At 51.0% G+C, this 27,780-nt stretch overlaps 1 protein-coding gene across 1 annotated transcript in view; it reads right to left on the bottom strand.

The window, feature by feature from the left end:
• The window catches only part of hdac7a (histone deacetylase 7a), a 28,461-nt gene extending 5,030 nt beyond the window's left edge, over positions 1 to 23,431 (bottom strand). Inside the window, exons 1-20 of the mRNA XM_084681112.1 lie at positions 23,037 to 23,431; positions 22,288 to 22,354; positions 11,732 to 11,889; positions 11,389 to 11,479; positions 10,736 to 10,856; positions 9,733 to 9,836; positions 8,841 to 8,963; positions 8,615 to 8,724; positions 6,860 to 6,961; positions 6,397 to 6,559; positions 5,205 to 5,407; positions 4,333 to 4,515; positions 3,928 to 4,132; positions 3,664 to 3,797; positions 3,429 to 3,549; positions 3,288 to 3,337; positions 2,140 to 2,247; positions 1,898 to 1,953; positions 297 to 384; positions 46 to 165 (exon numbers count right to left, since the gene is read on the bottom strand). Coding sequence (XP_084537238.1) covers positions 46 to 165; positions 297 to 384; positions 1,898 to 1,953; positions 2,140 to 2,247; positions 3,288 to 3,337; positions 3,429 to 3,549; positions 3,664 to 3,797; positions 3,928 to 4,132; positions 4,333 to 4,515; positions 5,205 to 5,407; positions 6,397 to 6,559; positions 6,860 to 6,961; positions 8,615 to 8,724; positions 8,841 to 8,963; positions 9,733 to 9,836; positions 10,736 to 10,856; positions 11,389 to 11,479; positions 11,732 to 11,854 — 2,205 coding nt within the window. The 5' untranslated portion in view covers positions 11,855 to 11,889; positions 22,288 to 22,354; positions 23,037 to 23,431. The remainder of the gene's footprint in view (positions 1 to 45; positions 166 to 296; positions 385 to 1,897; positions 1,954 to 2,139; positions 2,248 to 3,287; positions 3,338 to 3,428; positions 3,550 to 3,663; positions 3,798 to 3,927; positions 4,133 to 4,332; positions 4,516 to 5,204; positions 5,408 to 6,396; positions 6,560 to 6,859; positions 6,962 to 8,614; positions 8,725 to 8,840; positions 8,964 to 9,732; positions 9,837 to 10,735; positions 10,857 to 11,388; positions 11,480 to 11,731; positions 11,890 to 22,287; positions 22,355 to 23,036) is intronic.
• Between the last annotated feature and the right edge of the window lie 4,349 nt (positions 23,432 to 27,780).

The raw sequence follows: 27,780 nt of genomic DNA, 5'->3' as shown, positions 1-27,780 counted from the left end.
CTCTCTCTCTCTCTCCGTCTCTCTCATGATGATGATGTCACTCACCTCGGCCGGCCCCCCGCTCCCGGGGAAGAAGTTGCCGTCGTCATAGCGATGGAGAGAGATGTACAGCACGCTGGGGTCGTTGTAGAATACTTCCTGAGTCCCGTTACCATGGTGAACATCCTAGCAACAGAGGGAGAAGGGAGGGGTCAGAGGTCACCTATGATGGCTCACAAGGTCCAAACTACTGCAGTGCCTTCTAGAGTAGTGTACTAGGTTCTACAGTACTAGGTTTTACAGTACTAGGTTCTTACCCAGTCCACGATGAGGATCTTACTGGCACTGAGTCTCTGCTGCAGCTGTCTGGCTGCTATGGCAACCGAGTTAAAGTAGCAGAAACCCCTGATAAAGAGAGGGGGGTAGGGGGGGGAGAGAGGAGGAGAGGAGAGAGATCAAAGAGTTTATCATCCTAAAAGAAGGGAGAGTACAACTAACGAGAGGAATTCATCTTCCTTCTTCTCATCTTTGTCACTCCATAAAAATCTCTCCTTTGACAGGCTGCTGACACAACAGTGCTCCACATATTACTGTGGTGAAACACAGACCCAGTCCCCTCCACACACCCAGATCCCCCCACACAGACCCAGTCCCCTCCACACACCCAGTCCCCTCCACACACCCAGTCCCCTCCACACACCCAGTCCCCTCCACACAGACCCAGTCCCCTCCACACAGACCCAGTCCCCTCCACACACCCAGTCCCCTCCACACAGACCCAGTCCCCTCCACACAGACCCAGTCCCCTCCACACACCCAGTCCCCCCACACAGACCCAGTCCCCTCCACACACCCAGTCCCCTCCACACAGACCCAGTCCCCTCCACACAGACCCAGTCCCCTCCACACACCCAGTCCCCCCACACAGACCCAGTCCCCTCCACACACCCAGTCCCCCCACACAGACCCAGTCCCCTCCACACACCCAGTCCCCTCCACACAGACCCAGTCCCCCCCACACAGACCCAGTCCCCCCCACACAGACCCAGTCCCCTCCACACAGACCCAGTCCCCCCCATACACCCAGTCCCCTCCACACAGACCCAGTCCCCTCCACACAGACCCAGTCCCCTCCACACACCCAGTCCCCCCACACAGACCCAGTCCCCTCCACACACCCAGTCCCCTCCACACAGACCCAGTCCCCCCCACACAGACCCAGTCCCCCCCATACACCCAGTCCCCTCCACACAGACCCAGTCCCCTCCACACAGACCCAGTCCCCTCCACACACCCAGTCCCCCCACACAGACCCAGTCCCCTCCACACACCCAGTCCCCTCCACACAGACCCAGTCCCCTCCACACACCCAGATCCCCCCACACAGACCCAGTCCCCCCCATACACCCAGTCCCCTCCACACACCCAGATCCCCCCACACAGACCCAGTCCCCCCCACACAGACCCAGTCCCCTCCACACACCCAGATCCCCCCACACAGACCCAGTCCCCTCCACACAGACCCAGTCCCCTCCACACACCCAGTCCCCTCCACACAGACCCAGTCCCCTCCACACACCCAGTCCCCTCCACACAGACCCAGTCCCCTCCACACACCCAGATCCCCCCACACAGACCCAGTCCCCCCCACACAGACCCAGTCCCCTCCACACAGACCCAGTCCCCCCCATACACCCAGTCCCCTCCACACACCCAGATCCCCCCACACAGACCCAGTCCCCTCCACACACCCAGATCCCCCCACACAGACCCAGTCCCCTCCACACACCCAGATCCCCCCACACAGACCCAGTCCCCTCCACACAGACCCAGTCCCCTCCACACAGACCCAGATCCCCCCACACAGACCCAGTCCCCTCCACACACCCAGATCCCCCCCACATAAAGCTGGACTCACATGGGGTTGGAGTGATCTGCATGGTGTCCAGGTGGTCTGACCAGAGCAAAGCCGTTCTGAGACCACAAACACACAGGAGAGAGAGAGTTAGGTAAGGGGTTTGGTTAGGAGACAGGAAGTGAGGAGACAGGAGGTGAGGAGACAGGAGGTTAGGAGACAGGAGGTGAGGAGACAGGAGGTGAGGAAACAGGAGGTGAGGAGGCAGGAGGTAAGGAGAGAGGAGGTGAGGAGGAGGTGGTCACCTTCAGCTCTCCCTTGGCCACCCTGAAGGCCAGCTCTGTCACGCTGCCGGCCGCCGTGCGGGACGCAGTGGAGGTGTGCGCCTCGTTCCAGATGGTGTCATTATCCACCTGCAGGGAGGAGTCACCAACACAGGAGTCATCATCACACAGGAGTCACCAACACATAGGAGTCACCATCACACAGGAGTCACCAACACACAGGAGTCACCAACACACAGGAGTCACCAACACACAGGAGTCATCACCACACAGGAGTCACCAACACATAGGAGTCACCATCACACAGGAGTCACCAACACACAGGAGTCACCAACACACAGGAGTCACCAACACACAGGAGTCATCACCACACAGGAGTCACCAACACACAGGAGTCACCATCACACAGGAGTCACCAACACACAGGAGTCATCAACACACAGGAGTCACCATCACACAGGAGTCACCAACACACAGGAGTCACCATCACACAGGAGTCACCAACACACAGGAGTCACCATCACACAGGAGTCACCAACACACAGGAGTCATCAACACACAGGAGTCACCAACACACAGGAGTCACCATCACACAGGAGTCACCAACACACAGGAGTCATCAACACACAGGAGTCATCAACACACAGGAGTCATCAACACACAGGAGTCATCACCACACAGGAGTCACCAACACACAGGAGTCACCAACACATAGGAGTCACCAACACACAGGAGTCACCATCACACAGGAGTCACCAACACATAGGAGTCACCAACACACAGGAGTCACCATCACACAGGAGTCACCAACACACAGGAGTCACCATCACACAGGAGTCACCATCACACAGGAGTCATCAACACACAGGAGTCATCAACACACAGGAGTCACCATCACACAGGAGTCATCATCACACAGGAGTCATCACCAACACACAGGAGTCATCATCACACAGGAGTCATCATCACACAGGAGTCATCACCAACACACAGGAGTCACCAACACACAGGAGTCATCATCACACAGGAGTCATCATCACACAGGAGTCATCACCAACACACAGGAGTCATTAACAACAACAACCAAGCCTCCGTCCACTCATTCTGTGTGTTTACTTGTGTGTTTAAGTGTGTATGTTGCCGTGCGCGAGTGTGTGTGTTTAACTCACCCCAACTCCTCCACATGGAAGCATCACAAACATCCTCTGGGAAAGAATCCCTGCAGACAGAAGACTGGTTATCACACACACATACTGTATACACACACTCCAATATCTCTCTCTGCCATGGCCTCCCTCCCTCCCTCGTACCGGCCAGTTTGCGGTTGTCCAGTTTGAGGCGGTTGAGGGGGTTGGTTCCGTACAGCAGCACGTGTCTCTCAGAGTGGACAGACTGCAGCTCCTCCAGGGTAGCCTTCCTGCCCCGCACACTCTGAGGAGGGAGGGGGGGGACAGAGAGTGGACGTGAGAGAGCGCGTGGGGACATTTATGAAATGATGTATCCATATGAGTGTGTGATTCTGTGTGTGTGTGTGTGTGTGTGTACCTCACACTGCCCCCTCAGGCCTCTCTCCTGCAGACGGGACCAGATGCTCTGGATCCTCCCAGCATGCTCTGGGTGGCTGCTGTTGTCTCCACATGTACACTGGTGCTTCAGCATCTGAGAGTCGTACACCAGGCCTGCGCACACACACACACACACACATATTGGGAAGTCAGTCAAGCCACAGTTTATTTCTTTATAAATCTTCAGTGTGTCTGTACAGAAGGGGTGCGTGTGTATGTGTGTGTCGGTTTGTGTGCATCTTACCGGTGGTGAAGCGTGTTTTGGGGGGGTCTGGGGGGAGGGGCTTGTCTGGCAGGACGAGCGAGGTGGCGGCGGGGGAGGAGTGCGTGCGGGAGAGGGGCCGGTGGACGGAGCCCCCGCCGTGCATCATGGGTACGGCTAGCGTCTCCATGTGAGCCGTGTGGCGACGCATCTGCTGAAGATGCTGCTGTTTCTCCCACAGCAGAGACTGGGGGGAAGGAGGGGGAGGGAACTATGTCAGATCAATCCAAACTAGCAGTCAGTGACAGAACAGTGCAGGAGAAGAGGGACCCTGCCCCCTGCTGGTGAACAGGCGCAACTGCAGAGTGTTTTCATCTCATGTACAACTGCTGCTTACTGTGCCTGAGTACAACTGGCCTCCCTCCCTCCCTCCCGTGTGTGGTGTACCTGGTTCAGTATGAGTGTGTTTTGCAGGTTGAGATGGTCTCCCTGGCTGTCGACCGTTGACTCCGCCTCCTTAAGTGACTCTGCCCTCGGTCTGCTCTGATAGGTCTCGCTGGCCGCTGACTCCGCCTCCTCTGAGTCCATCTCTTCTGAGGGGATCTGCTTCAGTCTGGGCTTAGACATGAGCTGGAGCGCACACACACACACACAAACGGAGAATCAATGACATTGCATATTTATAACCAGTGTCCATCTGTTTGTGTGAGTACCCTACCTGTATAGGAGAGATATATATAGATAGATAGATAGATAAATAGAGAGAGAGAGAGAGAGAGAGAGAGAGAGAGAGACAGAGACAGAGAGAGACAGAGAGAGAGACAGAGAGAGAGACAGAGAGAGAGACAGAGAGAGAGACAGAGAGAGAGAGACAGAGAGAGAGATATATATATATATAGAGAGAGACAGAGAGAGAGACAGAGAGAGAGACAGAGAGAGAGAGACAGAGAGAGAGAGATATATATATATAGAGAGAGAGACAGAGAGAGAGACAGAGAGAGAGACAGAGAGAGAGACAGAGAGAGAGACAGAGAGAGAGATATATATATATAGAGAGAGAGAGACAGAGAGAGAGACAGAGAGAGAGACAGAGAGAGAGAGACAGAGAGAGAGATATATATATATAGAGAGAGAGAGACAGAGAGAGAGACAGAGAGAGAGACAGAGAGAGAGAGACAGAGAGAGAGATATATATATATAGAGAGAGAGAGACAGAGAGAGAGAGAGAGAGAGAGAGAGAGACAGAGAGAGAGACAGAGAGAGAGACAGAGAGAGAGACAGAGAGAGAGACAGAGAGAGAGAGACAGAGAGAGTCTCACCTGGCCCAGGTGTGTGTGCTGCTTGAGTCTGTCCAGCAGCTGGGTGTTGTGGTGCTGCAGCAGCAGCTGGGAGTGGAGGGGGCGGGGACTTTGGGGGAGCGGCTCTGAGCGCGTGCGGCTCAGCGGACGGTGGGGCCCCGCCCCCGGGGAGAGACGCTCCACCTGGGTGGAGAACTGGAGAGGGAGGGGGCCCAGGCCTGGGACTGGACGAGGAGGGTGGAGAGGGGTGATGGAGGAGAAAGGAGTGGAGAGGGGTGGAGGAGAGGGGGGTGGAGGAGAGGGGGGTGGAGGAGAGAGGGGTGGAGGAGGGGTGGAGGAGGGGTGGAGGAGAGAGGGGTGGAGGAGGGGTGGAGGAGAGAGAGGGGTGGAGGAGAGAGGGGTGGAGGAGGGGTGGAGGAGAGAGGGGTGGAGGAGGGGTGGAGGAGAGAGGGGTGGAGAGGGGTGGAGGAGAGAGGGGTGGAGGAGGGGTGGAGAAGGGGTTGAGAGGGGTGGAGGAGAGAGGGGTGGAGGAGGGGTGGAGGAGAGAGAGGGGTGGAGGAGGGTTGGAGGAGAGAGGGGTGGAGGAGAGAGGGGTGGAGAGGGGTGGAGGAGAGAGGGGTGGAGAGGGGTGGAGGAGAGAGGGGTGGAGGAGGGGTGGGTGGGATGATGGAGGGGAAAGGAATGGGTGGAAGGAGAGGTGGAGGGATGGAGGATGGAAGTAAAGGGGAAGTCAGACAAGGTCAAACATCAATTTAATTCAACCAAGAGGTGCATTCTAGTATTGTCATCTCCAACTGAAACCAACAGCATGAGTTGTGAGTTTCCACAGGATGTGACATCACGTGGACAGGAAGTCGTCACACCTTTCCAGGCCTGTAACTTTACATATAAATATCCAGAGCAAAGCTATATTTAAACCCATGATTAGTCATCTCCAGTTTTGTATGATCAAAGTATCTCCAGCCCCGCCCACTGAGATGCAGGGTCCATCCCCCGCCACTAGGGGGAGGCATCACGTCTCTGGTGGCAGGAACAGCTAGACTCCACCCACACCGCCGAGGAATGAGTCTGAGCTACCCTGCTGTGTCAGGACGATCACCTAACTATAAAGGACTTAAATGACTGCTGAGAAGATGTAAATGTGTTCTAACTGTGCAAGACAAGGTGGAGGGGAGGGGATGTGGAGGAGGAGAGGAGGGGGGGGGGGTCTCACCTGAGATCAGGGGGGTGTGGAGGAGACCGGAGGGCTCCAGGATGAGAAGGGGCTGCAGGCGAGAGGGCAGCCCAGCCTGGTCATCCCTCCCCAGGGGAAGGTAGACGGAAGAGCCCCCGCCTGGAACACGACCCACCGTCAGAGTACACAGCTCTCCCTCAGCCTGCACACACACACACGCAATACCCTGTTGTTAGCAAGGAGAGAGAGAGAGAGGCGGAGGGACAGAGGTGGAGAGAGAGAGAGGTGGAGAGAGAGAAGCGGAGAGAGGTGGAGAGGTGGAGAGGGAGAGAGAGAGAGAGACGGAGAGAGGTGGAGAGAGAGAGAGAGAGAGGTGGAGAGAAAGAGGTGGAGAGAGAGAGAGAGGTGGAGAAAGAGAGAGAGGCGGAGAGAGAGAGAGGTGGAGAGAGAGAGAGGCGGAGAGAGAGAGGTGGAGAGAGAGAGGTGGAGAGAGCGAGCTCACCCTGGTGTTGGCTGGGAGACCCAGAGTGATGGTGGGCAGCGTGGAGGAGCTCTGAATGGTGAAGTGAGACAGAGAGCCATCCTGAAGCAGCAGCCTCTGGGCCTGCACACACACACACACACGCACACACACACAGGGACACACACTAGTTATGTCCCATTCAACAGCAGGAGTGTGTGTATCTATTACTATTATCAATAACGGGGAAACTGAAGTGTGCTTGCAGCCGTGGCATCAGGGGCAGTTTGACTAGATCACCTCCAAACCTTACATTAATATCAAACACTCACTCATTCACCGTGAGACTCACTCATTCACCGTGAGATTCACTCATTCACCGTGAGACTCACTCATTTCGCACGCAACACCTTGTATTTCTCAAACTGACAAGTGAGGGAGAACCTGCCCCTCTATGTACAGTGAATGGCTGCATGGAGAGAGGATGTTTAGTGATTAGAAGAGTTCAGGGAGTGAACGTGTGATGAGGGCCTCAGTGATCCTGTAAATGAGTGAGAGAGCAGGAGACCACAGCTTCCATAGACTCATCAGCCAATGAGAGGAGGCGAGCTGGGGGGCGTGTGATTGGTGGTCGTGTCACTGGTTAGGATACATACAATTAGTGACCCAGGATCGGATGTGTGTGTGTGAGAGAGAGACAGTGTGTGTGTGTGTGAGAGAGAGACAGTGTGTGTGTGTGTGAGAGAGAGACAGTGTGTGTGTGAGAGAGAGAGACAGTGTGTGTGTGTGTGTGTGTGAGAGAGAGAGACAGTGTGTGTGTGTGTGTGAGAGAGAGACAGTGTGTGTGTGTGAGAGAGAGACAGTGTGTGTGTGTGAGAGAGAGACAGTGTGTGTGTGAGAGAGAGAGACAGTGTGTGTGTGTGAGAGAGAGACAGTGTGTGTGTGAGAGAGAGAGAAAGTGTGTGTGTGTGAGAGAGAGACAGTGTGTGTGTGAGAGAGAGAGACAGTGTGTGTGTGTGAGAGAGAGACAGTGTGTGTGTGTGAGAGAGAGACAGTGTGTGTGTGAGAGAGAGAGACAGTGTGTGTGTGTGAGAGAGAGACAGTGTGTGTGTGTGTGTGTGTGAGAGAGAGACAGTGTGTGTGTGTGAGAGAGAGACAGTGTGTGTGTGTGAGAGTGAGAGAGACAGTGTGTGTGTGTGTGTGAGAGAGACAGTGTGTGTGTGTGAGAGAGAGACAGTGTGTGTGTGTGAGAGAGAGACAGTGTGTGTGTGTGTGTGAGAGAGACAGTGTGTGTGTGTGAGAGTGAGAGAGACAGTGTGTGTGTGTGAGAGAGAGACAGTGTGTGTGTGTGTGTGTGTGAGAGAGAGACAGTGTGTGTGTGTGAGAGAGAGACAGTGTGTGTGTGTGTGTGAGAGAGACAGTGTGTGTGTGTGAGAGAGAGACAGTGTGTGTGTGTGAGAGTGAGAGAGACAGTGTGTGTGTGTGTGAGAGAGAGACAGTGTGTGTGTGTGTGTGAGAGAGAGACAGTGTGTGTGTGTGTGTGTGTGAGAGAGAGACAGTGTGTGTGTGTGTGAGAGAGAGACAGTGTGTGTGTGTGTGTGAGAGAGAGACAGTGTGTGTGTGTGTGAGAGAGAGAGACAGTGTGTGTGTGTGTGAGAGAGAGAGACAGTGTGTGTGTGTGTGAGAGAGACAGTGTGTGTGTGTGAGAGTGAGACAGTGTGTGTGTCGGTGAGAGAGAGACAGTGTGTGTGTGTGAGAGAGAGACAGTGTGTGTGTGTGAGAGAGAGAGCTGCTGACCTCCTGGGACAGGCCTCCTGTAGGGGGCAGCAGTGAATCAGTGGGCAGGCTGCTGTCGTTGGGGGAGCTGCAGCCAGACACAGGGGTACTGCTGCTGCCGGGAGAGGAGTCTGGGGGGGGGGGGGGGCATATGAGAGGGGGAGGAGAAGGCGTATTTGTGTGCTAGTTACTCTGTGTGTGTGTGTGTGTGTGGTTATCCAGTGTGTGTGTGTGTGTGTGTTGTTACCCAGGGTCTCTGGGCCCCTGTGCTTCATGCAGGGCGGAGCACTCTCCTTCCTCGTCAGAGGGCTCTTGCGTGTGTTCAGGTGTTTCTTCAGCTTGTGTTTCACCTTCAGGTTCGGCTCCGACTCTACACAGCAACAACAACAACATTAACAGTCAGTCAGTTTCTAAAGTTATTCTCTTGTAGGGTTGTCCTGTAGTTCTGACAGGTCCTGTAGTTTGCACACTTCCTGTAGTTCTGACAGTTCCTGTAGTTCTGACAGGCCCTGTAGTTCTGACAGTTCCTGTAGTTCTGACAGGCCCTGTAGTTCTGACAGGCCCTGTAGTTTTGACAGTTCCTGTAGTTCTGACAGGCCCTGTAGTTCTGACAGTTCCTGTAGTTCTGACAGGCCCTGTAGTTCTGACAGTTCCTGTAGTTCTGACAGGCCCTGTAGTTCTGACAGGCCCTGTAGTTTTGACAGTTCCTGTAGTTCTGACAGGCCCTGTAGTTCTGACAGTTCCTGTAGTTCTGACAGGCCCTGTAGTTCTGACAGTTCCTGTAGTTCTGACAGGCCCTGTAGTTCTGACAGGCCCTGTAGTTCTGAGTTGCTGTACTAGCAGCAGATCCAACATCCTCCAGGTGATCCAGCCTGTGTTTAACCAGACAGAGAACAATGGTCCCATTGCTGCTCTGCTGCTCTGCTGCAGTGCTGAGGAGGTGTGGGTGTTGTGTCAACAGATCTCTTATGTAATAAGAAAGTGTCACGCCCCAGGCAGAGGGCGGGGCTTGGACCAAACACCTGGCTCAGGTATGTCTGCGTGAGGGGGGGTGCTTGCATATACAGTGTGTTTATTGATATGTGTGTCTCTGTGTGTGTCTCTGTGTGTGTGTGGGTGCGTGTGTGTGTGTGTCTGACCTGCTCGGCGTAGTTGAGGGAGGATATCATCAGAGGTGCTGGAGGTTTTGGGGGGGGGGGAGACGAGGGGCTGGGGGAGCACGCTGGGGTCTGGGGCCAGCTCCCTGCGACACACACACACACACACAGAGACACACACAGAGACACACACACAGAGAAACACACACAGAGAAACACACACATGCACACAGAGACAGAGTGAAAGGGCAGAGTGTGAGAAGGTAAACAAGGAAGCAGTCAGTGAGAATATCAGAATCAGAATCTCCTGACCAATTCACAGATGAGAGTGAGTGTGTTTTTCTGTAAATGTGTACCTGTGTGCATGGACCTGAGAGTGTGTGTGTGTGTGTGTGTGTGTGTATACTTGTGTGTGTATCTGGACTCTAATCAAAGTCTGAATTTCAATGTGAATACATACACAATAGAATACACAATATTAATTGTCTGTCTTTTTTGAAAAAATAGTTTCAAAAGGTTAGATTTTTTTTTTCTAAAAGGTTTCAGAAGGTTGAAACGTTTAGGGGAAAAAAGGTTCTAAAATGTTTTGAAAAAAAAAGTTTCTTAAGGTAAAAAAAAAAAGTAAGAAATCGTTTTTAAGGTTTTTAAACAAAAAACTTAAAAATAAGTTACTAAACGTTTGAAAAATATTTTCTACAAAAAGTTACTAAAGGTTACAAATATATTTGCGATTTTTTTTCCAAAATAAGTTTGCAGCATTGATGACTTCATGAAGACTCTACTAAACTCCACTGTACTCTGCTCTGCTTTACTCTGCTCTGCTTTAGGCTTCTCTGTTCTCCTCTCCCCTCTCCTTTCACTGTATATGGAAAAAAAGTTGAAAAAAAAAGTTTCTAAAAGTTGAAAATATATTTTTTGGCTGACACTTTTGATGACTAATTTTGATAAATGTTTCCCGAAAACAGTTTACAAGTCTACAAAAAGTTTAGAAAATTATTTTGAATGGTTTGAAAAATATTTTTGAAAAACAAAAGTGCGTGTGTACCTGTAGCCTACAGGAGGTCCAGACAGAGGGTTAGAGGAGGTCCTCTCCAGTGCCGCCTGTTTCTGCTTCTTCAAAATCACTTCCTGGAGTTTCTGCTTCACCACACTACTAGCTACAGCACCTGTCAATCAACACACACAGCCAATCAGAACAAGAAAACAACTGAAGCGGCCAATCGGTAACAGTCCCTCTTTGTAAACAAGATCTGTTCCTAGACCTTTAAGGGTGGTGACAGGGGTTTTGTGTGTGTGTACGGGAGCCTGTGTGTGTGTGTGTGTGTATGCGATGTGTGTGTTCCTGTGTGCGTGTGTGTGTGTGTGTGTGTGTGTGTGAGAGTGTGTATGCGATGTGTGTGTGTGTGTGAGAGTGTGTATGCGATGTGTGTGTGTGTGTGAGAGTGTGTATGCGATGTGTGTGTGTGTGTGAGAGTGTGTATGCGATGTGTGTGTGTGTGTATATGCGATGTGTGTGTGTGTGTGAGAGTGTGTATGTGTTCCTGTGTGTGTGTGTGTGTGAGTGTGTATGCGATGTGTGTGTGTGTGTGTGTGTGTGTGAGAGTGTGTGTGTGTGTGTGTGTGTGTGTGTGTGTGAGAGTGTGTATGCGATGTGTGTGTGTGTGTGTGTGTGTTCCTGTGTGTGTGTATGTGTCTCACTCTGTTGGCTCTTGTCTTTATGCCACAGCTGTTGCAGCTCCTGCTGTTTCTCCTCCTCCTCCTGCTCTCTCCTCCTCTGCTCCATGTTGAACTGAACACACACACAGAGACACGGAGCACACACACCACAAAGACACACAGACAACAAAAATGTAAACAAAGTTAAACACTAATAACATTCTTTCTGACCGGTCTCCTGTCAGATTCCCTCCCTCCCTCCCTCCCTCCCTCCCTCCCTCCCTCCCTCCCTCCCTCCCTCCCTCCCTCCCTCCCTCCCTCCCTCCCTCCCTCCCTCCCTCCCTCCCTCCCTCCCTCCCTCCCTCCCTCCCTCCCTCCCTCGTACCCGTATGTGCTGGTGCAGCTGCTGCTGAGAGAAGGGGGAGAGCAGCAGGGGGGGGTGGAGGGGGGTGAGGAGGGCCGTCTCAGAGCCTGGACGCATCCCTCGCTCGCCCACGCGCAGGTCCATGGGGAAGGAACCCAGGGCTGGGGCCAACAGCACTGCTGAGGAGGGAGGGAGGGAGGGAGGGAGGGAGGGAGGGAGGGGAGGGAGGGAGGGAGGGAGGGAGGGAGGGAGGGAGGGAGGGAGGGAGGGAGGGAGGGAGGGAGGGAGGGAGGGAGGGAGGGAGGGAGGAGGGAGAGAGAGGGAGAGAGGGAGAGAGGGAGAGAGGGAGGGAGGGAGGGAGAGAGGGAGATTAATTGCAACAGAGATCCAAGTTCTTGTGAATGAGCTTGACTAGAAATCAAGGCTCACACACACACACACACACACACCAGTGTGTCTGTTCCAGTCAGTATGTGCAGCATGTCCCTGATTTTGCATGCAGCATTTGCAGGGCTGAGTCACTGGAAAACCCTGTCTCACCCTGGTACACACACACACACACACACACACACACCAGGATTGGGGACGGAACTGGGTGTATGGAATATGGTACACACACTCACACACACACAAGGCGAGAGAAGTCCAAGACTAACTAACTAGACAGAGACATGTATACATTACAGCTGACATGACTTTCCTGCAGTCTGGAATGTAATGCACACAAACACACAGAAACACAAACACACAGAAACACAAACACACAGAAACACATGCACAGAAACGCACAGTAGTGAGAGGAGAGATCTACAGACAGAGATCACTATGCAACACAGCTGGGCTGGAGGAGTGTCCGTGTGTGTGCATGTGTGTGTGCATGTGTGTGTGCGTGTGTGTGAGAAGAAACCCCTCCATTCTCCAGACAGCTCTGGGCAGCTGTGTTCTCCTCTGGAACAAGGGCCTGGCTGTGATACACACACACACACGGTCACACTCACATGGACATACACACACACACACAGACACATACACACACACGGACACAGCAGAGCACAGTAAAACAAAGTACAGTGCTGTATCCATCCAACATTTGCAAGGTGATGGCTGGCTGGCTGGCTGGCTGGCTGGCTGGCTGGATGAGTCCTAGTTGATTGACAGCATGATAAGAGGACGTGTGGCTGTTCTTCCTCCTGCTAGGATGTGTCTGACCTCTTCTACAGAACCTGCTCTACTGGTTACAACCTTACGGGAAGCTCCCTCTTCCACCTCCACCTCTTCTTCCTCCCTCATCCCAATCTGTCCCTCCCCTCTACTCCCCCTTTCCATCTCTCTCTCCAACTCTCTCTCCAACTCTCTCTCCAACTCTCTCTCCATCTCTCTCTCCATCTCTCTCTCCAACTCTCTCTCCAACTCTCTCTCCAACTCTCTCTCCATCTCTCTCTCCATCTCTCTCTCCAACTCTCTCTCCACCTCTCTCTCCATCTCTCTCTCCACCTCTCTCTCCACCTCTCTCTCCACCTCTCTCTCCACCTCTCTCTCCACCTCTCTCTCCATCTCTCTCTCCAACTCTCTCTCCACCTCTCTCTCCAACTCTCTGGGGTGTTTCTGTGTCTAAAGGAGGAAGCAGATCTACTGCCAGAAACACACACCCACACTCCTAACACATACAGCATCCTAACTACCCTGCTCTAAATGACCACACCAACGGAACAGGAAGTGACCAAGTGACATCTGCTTAGCTAGGGTCAGACACCTCTCTCTCTCCCCCTCTCTCTCCCTTTCTCCTTCTGGTAATATTGGTCTATTCTGGTCTGGTCTGGTATGGCCTGGGTCAGGCCTGGTCTGAATGTTGTGGTCAGTAGACGTTCTCACAGCCAGACTTCTGGAATGTGGGCAGAAACAGTGTGTGTGTGTGTGTGTGTATGACAGGGAGGGAAAGGGAGGAGTGTTAAGTGTGAAGTCAATAACAGCTTGTTAGACTTTAGCCCAGTCAAACACACAGTTTTTACACTATCAACAGCCAAGCACTCTCTCTCTCTAGCCTGCACCAGCAGGTCTCCTCTCAGCAGGCTGTCAGCTGAAGCAGGGCTGAGAGGGAGGGAGGGAGGGACGGAGAGGAGGGAGGGACGGAGGGAGGTGTGGAGAGGGAGGGAGGGAGGTAGGAAGGGAAGGAGCGAGGGGTGGAGAGGTAGAGGGATAAAGAGAAGAACGGAGGGATGGAGAGATGGGGGGGTAACCGGACACCCCTGGGAGAGTCTACAGGATGACCAGACGCCCCCCTCCACACACACACACATTCTCCAACACACACACACCTAAGCACACAAACAGTTCAAGCCGACAAGCCATAGGGGAGGCAACGTTATTATGATCTGTGTGTGTGTGTGTGTGTGTGGGACTGTTTCACCAGTGCCTGGTACAAATGTAACATGACACCTTCTTTCTTCTGTGTTCCTGCACGCCCACCTGTTGCTTTGTGTGGTGTGTGGTGTGTGTGTGTGTGCATGCACAGGGTCAATCACTGTTGAAATGACTCTACAGGGAAGGATTTCCTGCAGGTTTTTCTCAGCTGCGTCAGTGTGTGTGTGTGTGTGTGTGTGTGGAGGTGTGTGTGTGTGTGGAGGTGTGTGTGTGTTTAGGCCGGATATGTCTATTGTTTTCTGTTTGCTACAGTAACAGGGCTTTTTAAACATCCCACAGCACCAACACACACAAACACTCAAATACAAACAAATGAAGCACTTTGTAGAACCTTAGAAAGGAAGGGGAGGAGAGGAGAGGAGAAGAGGGAAAAGGAGAGGAGATGGAGGAGGCATGTATGGAATTACAGCTGGAATGTCCGTCTCCCACACTCACTCCTGACCCCTGTGTACATGCAGCACACACACACACACACACACACACACAATATCAGATCTGCTCCGTTGTTCCAGTGGGAGTAACTGCTCTATCTCCTGGAAGCTGTGTTTCCACCACCAGCTCACTGGGTGTGTACTACCTGTGTGTGTGTCTACTCTGTATCTGTGTGTGTATGTGTGTATGTGTGAGTCGGTATATCTGCGTTAGTGTGTGTGTTGTAGCAAACCAGGGGAGTCAGACCAGCCAATCCGGGCCCAAAGGCGGGTCCATCATCTTCGATTGGGGGAGGTGATAGAGGGAGTCTACCTGCCTGTCGAGGTGCTGCAGCCACTGGGCACATGGCACTGGTCACACCTGGAGCCCATCAGGCAATCAGGCGAGGGCTTAAAGGGAGCCAGCCCAAGGCCGCAGGGCAGGGAGAGGACCAGAGAGACAACCCTGGAGGAGCATTGCTGTTAACCTTTCCCTCTGCTTTGCCCCCCCCAGAACCGCACTCCGTGAAGGACCACAAACCCCGGATGGGAAGACCCCTAATTTAAAGTTTGTCCCACTACCCTTACCCTGAAACCCTTTAGTAAAAACCCATTCATGTCAAACCCCGTGTCTGAGTCCTATTTTATGGTGTATCGGGCCTTCAAATCTCCTGGGTTGCTACAGTGTGTGTGTGTGTGTGTGTGTGTGTATGTATATCTATGTGTGAGTGTGTGTGTATGTGTCCACGCCTACAGGTGTATAATACAGTGACTAGCCTAGTGCATGTGTGTGTGTCTGTGTGATACAGTGACCAGGCTAGTGTTTCCTCTGACCTGAGTTTCCGTCTCAGCTAACTGATATAGTATGAGGTCACCTGGCCTACAAAGAAACACACACATACACAAAGACAGACGGAATATACACAAACATGTATATACAAACACACATACACCTGTATACAGACACAGATATATAGTACACACACAGATATACACATATACACACAGTCCCAGGTCCGAACAACAACAGCACTAGGGTAGTGTCCTGTGTTAGCTAGAATTAACCAACACACACTAGACTAGTTCCTTGTGTTAGCTATAAGTTACCTCGCTACAGAACAGAGAGCTAGCGCCCTGAAACTTCTGTCCTGAGAAAAACAATTATATCTCTATCTCTCCTTCTGTCTCTCTCTTCCCCTCCCTCCCTCCCTCCCTCCCTCCCTCCCTCCCTCCCTCCCTCCCTCCCTCCCTCCCTCCCTCCCTCCCTCCCTCCCTCCCTCCCTCCCTCCCTCCCTCCCTCCCGTGGATGGACAGAGCATGTGTCTAGGATACACACACACTCGCGTGCAGAGAGGAAGAGAGACTGGCGTAACCATAGTAACGGCGACAGGAAGCCATGTCTATAAAAAACACAACAATGAGAGAGAAAGAGGCACTTCCTGTTTGCAAAGTTTAGACTCCTGTTTCCTCCTCCACTGTAAACCACTGCTGGGCGGCATGTGTGTGTGTGTGTTCTCCACATGACACATGTCTTCTGGATGTCTTGCTACATCAGTGTTGAGCAACATAGGATCTCTTATAGAGTCTTAACCATCACCATCATACCATCTCTCTCTCTCTCTCTCTCTCTCTCTCTCTCTCTCTCTCTCTCTCTCTCTCTCTCTCTCTCTCTCTCTCTCTCTCTCTCTCTCTCTCTCTCTCTCTCTCTCTCTCTCTCTCTCTCTCTCTCTCTCTCTCTCTCTCTCTCTCTCTCTCTCTCTCTCTCTCTCTCTCTCTCTCTCTCTCTCTCTCTCTCTCTCTCTCTCTCTCTCTCTCTCTCTCTCTCTCTCTCTCTCTCTCTCTCTCTCTCTCTCTCTCTCTCTCTCTCTCTCTCTCTCTCTCTCTCTCTCTCTCTCTCTCTCTCTCTCTCTCTCTCTCTCTCTCTCTCTCTCTCTCTCTCATCCATCATCTGCCGCTTGTCCGGGGGTCGGGTCACGGGGGCAGCGACTTAACCAGGGAGGCCCAGACTTCCCTCTCCCGGCCACTTCCACCAGCTCTTCCTGGGGGACCCCGAGGCGTTCCCAGGCCAGCCGAGAGACATAGTCCCTCCAGCGTGTCCTGGGTCTTCCCCGGGGCCTCTTCCCAGTGGGACGTGCCCGGAACACCTCACCAGGGAGGCGTCCACCTCAGCTGGCTCCTCTCGACGCGGAGGAGCAGCGGTTCTACTCTGAGCCCATCCCGGATGACCGAGCTTCTCACCCTATCTCTAAGGGAGAGCCCGGACACCCTGCGGAGAAAGCTAATTTCGGCCGCTTGTATTCGCGATCTCATTCTTTCGGTCACTACCCATAGTTTGTGACCATAGGTGAGGGTAGGAACGTAGATCGACTGGTAAATATAGAGCTTCGCCTTTCGACTCAGCTCCTTCTTTACCATGACGGACCGATGCAGAGCCCGCATCACTGCGGACGCCGCACCGATCCGCCTGTCGATCTCGCGCTCCATTCTTCCCTCACTCATGAACAAGACCCCGAGATACTTGAACTCCTCCGCTTGGTTCAGGATCTCCTCCCCGACCCGGAAAAGGCACTCCACCCTTTTCCGGTCGATAACCATAGCCTCAGATTTGGAGGTGCTGATTCGCATCCCAGCCGCTTCACATTTGGTTGCGAAGCGCTCCAGTGAGAGCTGAAGGTCACGGCCCGATGAAGCCATCACGCTTTTTCTCTTTCCCATTCTCAGATGTTTGGGGAGGAAACCCCAGCTGTCAATCAGAATCCAAACAGCTGTTCAGGCTAGTCTGTCTGTGTCTGTGTGTGTGTGTGTGTGTGTTGCAGCAAACCAGGGGAAACAGTCCAGCCAATCCGGCCACTTGGCACATGGTACTGGTCACACCTGCAGCCCCTCAGGGAGAGCCAGCCTGTCAGGTGACCAGGGGAGGGCATGTAGAGAGCCAGCCTGTCAGGTGACCAGGGGAGGGCATGTAGAGAGCCAGCCTGTCAGGTGACCAGGGGAGGGCAGGTGGGAAGCCATCCTGTCAGGTGACCAGGGGAGGGCAGGTAGAGAGCCAGCCTGTCAGGTGACCAGGGGAGGGCAGGTAGAGAGCCAGCCTGTCAGGTGACCAGGGGAGGGCAGGTAGAGAGCCAGCCTGTCAGGTGACCAGGGGAGGGCAGGTAGAGAGCCAGCCTGTCAGGTGACCAGGGGAGGGCAGGTGGGAAGCCATCCTGTCAGGTGACCAGGGGAGGGCAGGTAGAGAGCCATCCTGTCAGGTGACCAGGGGAGGGCATGTAGAGAGCCAGCCTGTCAGGTGACCAGGGGAGGGCAGGTAGAGACCCATCCTGTCAGGTGACCAGGGGAGGGCATGTAGAGAGCCAGCCTGTCAGGTGACCAGGGGAGGGCATGTAGAGAGCCATCCTGTCAGGTGACCAGGGGAGGGCATGTAGAGAGCCATCCTGTCAGGTGACCAGGGGAGGGCATGTAGAGAGCCAGCCTGTCAGGTGACCAGGGGAGGGCATGTAGAGAGCCAGCCTCTCAGGTGACCAGGGGAGGGCAGGTAGAGAGCCAGCCTGTCAGGTGACCAGGGGAGGGCATGTAGAGAGCCAGCCTGTCAGGTGACCAGGGGAGGGCAGGTGGGAAGCCATCCTGTCAGGTGACCAGGGGAGGGCAGGTAGAGAGCCATCCTGTCAGGTGACCAGGGGAGGGCATGTAGAGAGCCAGCCTGTCAGGTGACCAGGGGAGGGCAGGTAGAGAGCCAGCCTGTCAGGTGACCAGGGGAGGGCATGTAGAGAGCCAGCCTGTCAGGTGACCAGGGGAGGGCATGTAGAGAGCCAGCCTGTCAGGTGACCAGGGGAGGGAGGGAGGAACAAGGGGGCAGGGAGGCAACCCTGGAGGAGTGTTGTTCTGCAAAGAGATTGGTTGGAAAAAGAACGGACCTCTCGCTCTGCTCTTACCCCCCACAGGACCACACTGCTTAAAGGCTGACAGTGTGTGTGTGTGTGTGTGTGTGTGTGTGTGTGTGTGTGTCTATGTGGATGATGCATGTGGCATGTGTTCAGTATGCTTTTAAAATGTTTGTGTAAATCAATAAAGGCGTGAATAGATGAAAACTTAAATAGCAATAAAAGCACAAGGCCTAAGCTAGGTTTGGCTAAGATTGGCTAGGCTAACTTAAGAAAAGCTTGGTTATGCTAAGCTAGGCTAGGCTAACTTAAGAAAAGCTTGGTTATGCTAAGCTAGGCTAGGCTAACTTAAGAAAAGCTTGGTTATGCTAAGCTAGGCTAGGCTAAGATAATATTGGCAAGAAAAGCTCCCAACCTTCTCCCCTTAGGCAAACTAACTACATAAATATTCCAAACATCTCTCTGTGTTGAAATTCACACAGACAAACACGTGCACATACGTGTACACACACACACAAACAGTTCGGCAAATGTCAAAGGCCTTCACCTCACAGACGTCAATCAACACATCAGCACATTTACAAAACCACAGTCTTATTGTACAGACTCTCTCTCTTTCTCTCTCTCACACACACACACACAAGCTGAGAGTGGGAGTGAGTATGTGTGTGTGAGAGCGTGTTTGTGTGTGTGTGAGAGTGAGCGAGCGAGCGTGTGTCTTGTGTACAGGGTTGTGGGTATAGTCTGTTTCACTATATGCAATGTCTTATAAAAGAAAATAATGATCTCTTATGACTGACAGTTGTTTGTGTACAGTTTGTGTGTGTGAGCATATCAACAGAGCTTACTTTAACTTAAGAGAGGAGAGACAGGGAGAGGAAGGGAGAGGAAGGGAGAGGAAGGGAGAGACAGGGAGAGAGGAGAGACAGGGAGAGGAAAGGAGAGGAGGAGAGACAAGGAGAGAGAAGAGGCGAGAGTCAGCCAGCAGGAGAATACAGTGCGAAAGTTCACCACACAGGAATGTGGATAATGACAGCTTTCTGTATCTCCAACTCAGTCTCTCACTCAGTCTCTCACTCAGTCTCTCACTCAGTCTCTCACTCAGTCTCTCACTCAGTCTCTCACTCAGTCTCTCCCTCTCTCTCCCTCTCTCTCCCTCTCTTAAACTTTAACAGCAGCTCTGAGCACAGTTAGCAGTAACTCAGCTCATGAATATGCAAAGACACTTTTCTGACTGAATGAACAAAGGAAAGGGACATTCCTGGTAAGGGTACAACCACACTCTTACTAACTCTTACAAACACACACACGTTAACACCAACTGACACTTGCCCTGGAGCACACACTCCGATGGTGTGGGTTCAGACTTTGACTAACACATACTCATGTGAGCTTGGATCCACAAGCAGTCATAACATATCTTAAAACAGACAGTTACACTAGAGCTGACAGAGTTAACCTGATCTCTGATCTCTCTCTGTTTTCCTCATTTCTTCGGTCTCCCCCTCTCTCCCCCTCTCTCCCCCCTCTCTCCCCCTCTCTCCCTCCCCCTCCCCCTCCCTCCCTCTCTCTCCCCCCCTCCCCCTCCCTCCCTCCCTCTCTCTCTCCCCCTCCCTCCCTCTCTCCCTCTCCCTCTCCCTCTCCCTCTCCCTCTCCCTCTCCCTGTCTCCCTCCCTCTCTCCCTCTCTCCCTCTCTCCCTCTCTCCCTCTCTCCCTCTCTCCCTCTCTCCCTCTCCCTCTCTCCCTCTCTCCCTCTCTCCCTCTCTCCCTCTCTCTCTCTCTCTCTCTCTCTCTCTCTCTCTCTCTCTCTCTCTCTCTCTCTCTCTCTCTCTCTCTCTCTCTCTCGTCCAGGTTAAAGCCAGCGAAAGGAAACGTGATCACTCCAGCAGTGAGCAGCCTGACTATTGTTGTCCTGCCTGCCTTTATCTCAGCCTGTCTGCATGTCTGTCTGTCTGCTTGCCTGTCTGTCTTTATCTCAGCCTGTCTGTCTGCCTGCATGTCTGTCTGTCTGTCTGTCTGTCTGTGTCTGCCTGTCTGCCATTATCCCTGCTTCTTTCACATGCATGTGTCTGTGTGTATGTTGTAGTGTGTGTGCATGTTCAAGTGTGTTTAGGTGATAGCGTGGGCGTGAGAGTGTGTGTGTGTGTGTGAGGGGAGAGGGCAGCAATTTAATGAATACAGCTATTAGTGGCACAAAGGAGCAGGGCAGTGTCAGTTAACTGGACGTACACACACACACACACACGTAACAGGACACTACAGCCTCGACCATGACCTCACTGTGTTTTTCCATGCAGACTGACGGAGAGAGGAGAGAAGGAGAGATAAAGGGATGAAGAGATGGAGGGGAACGATGGATGAAAGAAGGGAGAGATGGAGAGAAAGAGGGAGGGAGAGATGGAGAGTACCACGACAGGCTAAGCTATCAATGTACCCAGTACACACACACACACACATTCTCTCTCTCTCTCTCTCTCTCTCTCTCTCTCTCTCTCTCTCTCTCTCTCTCTCTCTCTCTCTCTCTCTCTCTCTCTCTCTCTCTCTCTCTCTCTCTCTCTCTCTCTCTCTCTCTCTCTCTCTCTCTCTCTCTCTCTCTCTCTCTCTCTCTCTCTCTCTCTCTCTCTCTCTCTCTCTCTCTCTCTCTCTCTCTCTCTCTCACACACTTTCTGACATGCACACACTCTGACACACACACTCTCAATAACATCTCACAATAATATATATCTGTGAGAGTGTGTGTGTGTGTGAGAGAGAGTGAGAGTGTGTGTGAGAGAGAGTGTGTGTGTGTGTATGAGAGAGAGAGAGACATTGTGAATGAGGGTCTAAAACAGAAACTGGTCTGTTCCTGTTCTGCGTACTACATGAAGCATCCAGAAGACTGTTATTCTGTTTGCTGCCATCTGAATGGAAGGTAATAACTCTGCAGAGATGAACTGTTTAAAACAGTAGTCATATTGTTGTTGTGTTATATATTAATGCTGTAGTGTTGCGTTAAAGCATGTCATGAGTGAATTATAGTGCCTGTACTTGTATATGCATGTCTGTGTGAGTGAGTGAGTGAGTGAGTGAGTGAGTGAGTGAGTGTGTGTGTGTGTGTGTGTGTGTGTGTGTGTGTGTGTGTGTGTGTGTGTGTGTGTGTGTGTGTGTGTGTGTGTGTGTGTGTGTGTGTGGTGTGTGTGTGTTAGGCCAGCATCGATATCTTCAAACTTCACAGACCTGAAACTAGTTCTATATGGAGGCTTGTTGAGGAGGTTAATGTGACATTATTGCAAACAGAAGGAAACCTAGAGGCTAACTGAACCATTAGCTATCAACAGACCAGAAACTGTGACATTAATTACAGAATCACTGGGTCACACTTTCAGACCAACAACTATATTTAGACACAGTTGGAAACAGACTTCCTCTGAGATACAGTGGAACGGCCAAGACCAGTTCTGCGTCTCTCTCTCTCTCACGCAAATATGTTTGGCACAGCGCAAATCAAAATAGATATAACAATTCCTGTCTCCTGAACACATTTGTTTCATGTTTTTCTGAGTAGAACATGTGCATGGTTGACATAGCAGGATATATACAGAAAAAAGGTTCTGCTTAGAACACTTTGTTTAAATAAAAATCTTTATAGAACTAATATATCCTATAAGTTTTTTGGCTCGTTGGGACTCTGTCCCGAACTCTGAACAACTCTTTCTGTTCTGGAACTTGGCTATAAGAGCTCTATTGAAACGTTGGGTTGGTTACAGTTTTGCATAACCCTCGTCTGTTTTGAGAAGGTATGTTGCCAAGACGTGTTGTGAACACACTCCATTCTCCGGGATCAGATGACACCTGAGCGGTGTGTCAGGCCGCTGTTATCATGACTTACCTGCCACTCAGAAATATGTAGTTCCGTCGGTTTGCCTCTAAGGATGGCCCCGACTCCGTGATTCCATCTGCAGAGAAAGGACAACGTTTGTCAATATGACAGCATACGCGGTTTATAAGTTGAATCTAACAAATCAAATTAAATGAGTTTGGTAATGTTTCTACGTATTTACGGTGTACATTACGGCACTGACTTGATTCTATCCTAAGGTCAGTAGGTTAGAAGTTCACTTTCAAATTACACTTCCTTACGGTTAAGAAACTACGCAGCTTTTAAAAGTAAAAAAATACATAAGACAAGTTTTTTGTCTCCTATTTAGGCCTGTTTCACGCACTAGCCTCTGCCTAGAAGCAGCAAAGAATTCATTCTCATTTCTCTCCCTCCGTCCCTCCGAGAGGCGATCCTCAAACCTGTAGCTTTAGAGAATGACCATCTGCTTCGACAGGGATTCCATGGAAACTAGTAGCGAGGCCAATAATATGCCAGCGTTTACAAGTCTTGGCCCGTAAGCACTAGTTTGTGGGCTCCTATAAAACTGCCTAGTAGACCCATCTGATCCGACGTAGCCTACCTGGAATAAGAACAAGGCCGGTTCTAGAACGTGAGACGGATACCGTGCGGGTCACGCGCTGCAAATGATTCTAATCACAAGGTGAATACTGCTTTACCTGCGGACAGATCGGGTTACGTGCCTTTGCAGTGCGGGGGGAAAAAGGTTGTATCAACTCAGTGAATGCAGCACTTCATACCTTGTTCAGAATGCGACGACAATGCATGAGGATGTAAATTCAAATATCCTACGTCAAAACAAAACAAACAATTTATAGTCCGTTTCTCTTGCCCTGCTGTGTTTTGCTCTGTTAAAAAAAACTGCTGTCAGGCGAAACAAGAAGTCATGATGAGATTTGCCAGAAGAATTGCAAAGAAAGAGAGAACAGAGTTATCGCAAGCAACTTGCTAAGTCCGGCCCCCCTGGAAGACAGAAATAGCATTCTAGGCGGGTACCACCAAAAATAGCGTTGACATCACACACGAGCTCTCTTAGCATTGTTTCCGCATGTGAGCGCGCTATTGGTGAGCGCTGTGGCCAATCACAGCGCTAGTCAATACCCTTCAGTCTCCAAACTTTCTGCACACTCCTGCATGTCAACGGGCCGTGTACGGCAGCTCCACCTGTCGACATAGCAACCAACTGTGTTTACGGCAAGACGACGCACAACACAATAGCCGTCTGTACAGTCGAATTACCTTATTTAGTTGACCAACATCGTCCCCAAAGAAAAGTAGCTTGGAGTGTTGATATACAGTATAACTTAAGAAACAATGAAACTGTCAAGACAACCTTGCATCATTGCCCAGGCCTACAGCATCAATTCATCCTTTTGTGAGGGGTTTCATTTGTATAATCACACAGACAAATAGAGAATAGGGGATGGTGCTTAGGAATTAAACGTGCAATCTTTAATAGTTAATGTATTCCTGGTAGCCTAGTCAATGTTGAGGCCAGGAAAGTTCCAAGACCCTGTCTCATGAATGCTGCTGCCTCACTTCTGGGTATTCCTAGTCAATCATTAGAAATCCTTTTTATTTGTGGTAAAGTTGTAGAGAGAGCAGCTCTAGACCATGACTGGAGGATACCTGCTCCATGTTGAACCAATGAGATAACAGTACCTGGAAGACAACCTCATTGATTAACCAATGATGTGTGACCTGCTCAGAGTAGATGGTGTGTGTCCAGTCGAAAAAGTGGGCCTGATTCCTGGAAGACTTTTTGCGTGTGCCTGCGTGTGATCTCTGAACTTCTTGTGTGATTTCTGTGAACTGTTAATGTGTGTGTGTGTGTGTTAGTGTGCCTGTGTTTGTAAAATGTGAGTGTGTTTGTGTCATATTTCAGGATTCTCACTGTGTAGTAATGGTCACATGCAGAGAGCTGTGTTTTGAGTTGAATATAAACTTGTTAAAACAGTTCTTGGAAGTAGCTGTTACTGAAACAAACTGAACTCAAAAATCGCTGAACTCCAAGGTGGATATGGACAGGAAGTCGATTAGAACTTGCAGAAATCTGTGTTTCGAGAACAGGAAGTGACATCAGGTGGGGTCTTTATTTTGTGAACTGTTTTTCTTCTCTCAAGTCCTGCTCTCGTTTCCATCCAACATCTGTGATCCAGTTTCCACACACGAACGCACACACACACACATAGTGAAACCTAAAACAACAGTCTCACTTACCCCTGTATGAGTTGGACCAGGGAGAATGGTCCACACTTACCAGAAACCTTCCTGCATGTGTGTGTGTGTGTGCACGTGTGTGTGTGGTTGATGCTGTGTATGACACAACCCCCTAGTCTGATTCACGTCCGGTGTGAGCCCAAAATAACGAGGCCACAGAGTGTGATAGAGAAGAACCCTACAGGGAGGCACACACACACATCAACACACACACACATGAACACACACACACACACATGAACACACACACACATTCACATGAACACACACACACCAACACACACACACCAACACACACACATGAACACACACACACACACACATGATCACAAACACGTAAACACAGCACACTCAGACAAGTTCAAACACAGTACAAACATCCTGATACACACACATAAATACTTTGTGCGGTGCTGTGTCTAGGGAGACATGTAGGGATCCAGGGAAGAGAGATACTGTATACAGAGAGATGGGTAGAGAGAGAGAGATACTGTATACAGAGAGATGGGTAGAGAGAGAGAGAGATACTGTATACAGAGAGATGGGTAGAGAGAGATACTGTATACAGAGAGATGGGTAGAGAGAGAGAGAGATACTGTATACAGAGAGATGGGTAGAGAGAGATACTGTATACAGAGAGATGGGTAGAGAGAGAGAGAGATACTGTATACAGAGAGATGGGTAGAGAAAGATACTGTATACAGAGAGATGGGTAGAGAGAGAGAGAGATACTGTATACAGAGAGATGGGTAGAGAGAGATACTGTATACAGAGAGATGGGTAGAGAGAGAGAGAGATACTGTATACAGAGAGATGGGTAGAGAGAGATACTGTATACAGAGAGATGGGTAGAGAGAGATACTGTATACAGAGAGATGGGTAGAGAGAGATACTGTATACAGAGAGATGGGTAGAGAGAGAGAGAGATACTGTATACAGAGAGATGGGTAGAGAGAGATACTGTATACAGAGAGATGGGTAGAGAGAGATACTGTATACAGAGAGATGGGTAGAGAGAGAGAGAGATACTGTATACAGAGAGATGGGTAGAGAGAGAGAGAGAGATACTGTATACAGAGAGATGGGTAGAGAGAGAGAAAGATACTGTATACAGAGAGATGGGTAGAGAGAGAGAGATACTGTATACAGAGAGATGGGTAGAGAGAGAGAGATACTGTATACAGAGAGATGGGTAGAGAGAGAGAGATACTGTATACAGAGAGATGGGTAGAGAGAGAGAAAGATACTGTATACAGAGAGATGGGTAGAGAGAGAGAGAGATACTGTATACAGAGAGATGGGTAGAGAGAGAGAGAGAGATACTGTATACAGAGAGATTGGTAGAGAGAGATACTGTATACAGAGAGATGGGTAGAGAGAGAGATACTGTATACAGAGAGATGGGTAGAGAGAGAGATACTGTATACAGAGAGATGGGTAGAGAGAAAGATACTGTTTACAGAGAGATGGGTAGAGAGGAAGAGAGATACTGTATACAGAGAGATGGGTAGAGAAAGAGATACTATATACAGAGAGATGGGTAGAGAGAGAGATACTGTATACAGAGAGAGAGAGAGGAGGAGGAAGAGGGAGAGAAGGAAGAGGAGAGGGGGAGACACAAGGGGAGACAGAGGAAAAAGGGTAGAGAGAGAAAGCTAGAAAGAGAGAGAGAAAGGTTAGAGAGATACAGAGAGGAGAATAAACAGAAAGACAGAAAGGAGGGATGAGAGCTACAAAGAGAGGAGGATAGAGATAGAGACAGAGAGAGGAGGGTAAAGAGAGTGAGACAGAGAGAGGAGGGTAAAGAGAGTGAGACAGAGAGGGGAGGGTAAAGAGAGTGAGACAGAGAGAGGAGGGTAAAGAGAGTGAGACAGAGAGAGGAGGGTAAAGAGAGTGAGACAGAGAGAGGAGGGTAAAGAGAGTGAGACGGAGAGGGGAGGGTAGAGAGAATGAGACATAGAAAGTGACAGAGAGAGGAGGGTAGAGAGAGTGAGACAGAGAGAGGAGGGTAGAGAGAGTGAGACAGAGAGAGGAGGGTAAAGAGAGTGAGACAGAGAGATGAGGGTAGAGAGAGTGAGACAGAGAGAGGAGGGCAGAGAGAGTGAGACAATACGATACGATACGATGAACTTTATTGTCCCGCTCAGGGAAATTTGTCTTGGTCTCTGTGGTGGGTCATCATAAATGCTTTGATAGTCACAGTAGAGAGAGTGAGACAGAGAGAGGAGGGTAGAGTGAGTGAGACATAGAGAGTGAGACAGAGAGATGAGGGTAGAGTGAGTGAGACATAGAGAGTGAGACAGAGAGATGAGGATAGAGTGAGTGAGGCAGAGAGAGTGAGCCAGCGAGAAGAGGGTAGAGTGAGTGAGGCAGAGAGAGTGAGCCAGCGAGAGGAGGGTAGAGAGAGAGTGATACATAGAGAGTGAGACATATAGATGAGGGTAGAAAGAGTGAGACAGAGATAGTGAGTCAGAGAGAGGAGGGTAGAGAGAGTGAGAGAGAGAGGAGGGTAGATAGAGTGAGACAGAGAGAGTGAGACAGATAGATGAGGGTAGAGCGAGTGAGACAGAGAGAGTGAGACAGATAGAGGAGGGCAGAGAGAGTGAGACTAGAGAGATGAGGGTAGAGAGAGTGAGCCAGAGAGAGGAGGCAGTGGGCTGTGACTGTGAGCAGGGCAGGGTCTTGGTGCGAGTGGAGTCCCTCCCCTAAGAAGCCTGCAGGAATGTGGAGAATGCAGGGAGCACAGGGATGTAGAGAGCTGAACAGTCATACACTGCTCACAAGACAGGCACAGAGAACACACACATAGAGGGAGAGACAGGATGAGCATTAGAAAGAAGGGTGTGTGTGTGTGCGAGCAGGGTTTTGTGTGAGATTATTTTGGTGTGTATGGTGTGTATGGTGTGTGTGCGTGTGTGTGTGTATGGTGTGTGTGTGTGCGCGAGGAGAAGCAGCGAGGGTGTGGTTGTCCAAGTGCAGGACTGAGTCACTCCAGAGTCAAGCCAACACACACACACACCATACACACACATACACACACACAGCAGTGAGTCTGCTGCAAACCTGGAGAATACAGTTCCCTCACAGATGTCTGACTGTTGATTAAAATAAGGAGAAGGAGAAGGAGAAGGAGGAGGAGGAGGAGGAGGAGGAGGAGGAGGAGGAGGAGGAGGAGGAAGAGGAGGAGGAGGAGGAGGAGGAGGAGGAGTATGGCTCAGTATTTGTCTCTCCTGGCTTAAATCTCCTGCATCCTGGGCCTCTGTA

The sequence above is a fragment of the Hypomesus nipponensis genome, chromosome 18 (assembly GCF_054491055.1).
Source record: "Hypomesus nipponensis isolate SF chromosome 18, ASM5449105v1, whole genome shotgun sequence".
NCBI classification, from domain to species: domain Eukaryota; kingdom Metazoa; phylum Chordata; class Actinopteri; order Osmeriformes; family Osmeridae; genus Hypomesus; species Hypomesus nipponensis.
The sequence above is the reverse complement of the archived record's forward strand: the minus strand, read 5'-3'. Positions and strand labels throughout refer to the sequence as shown.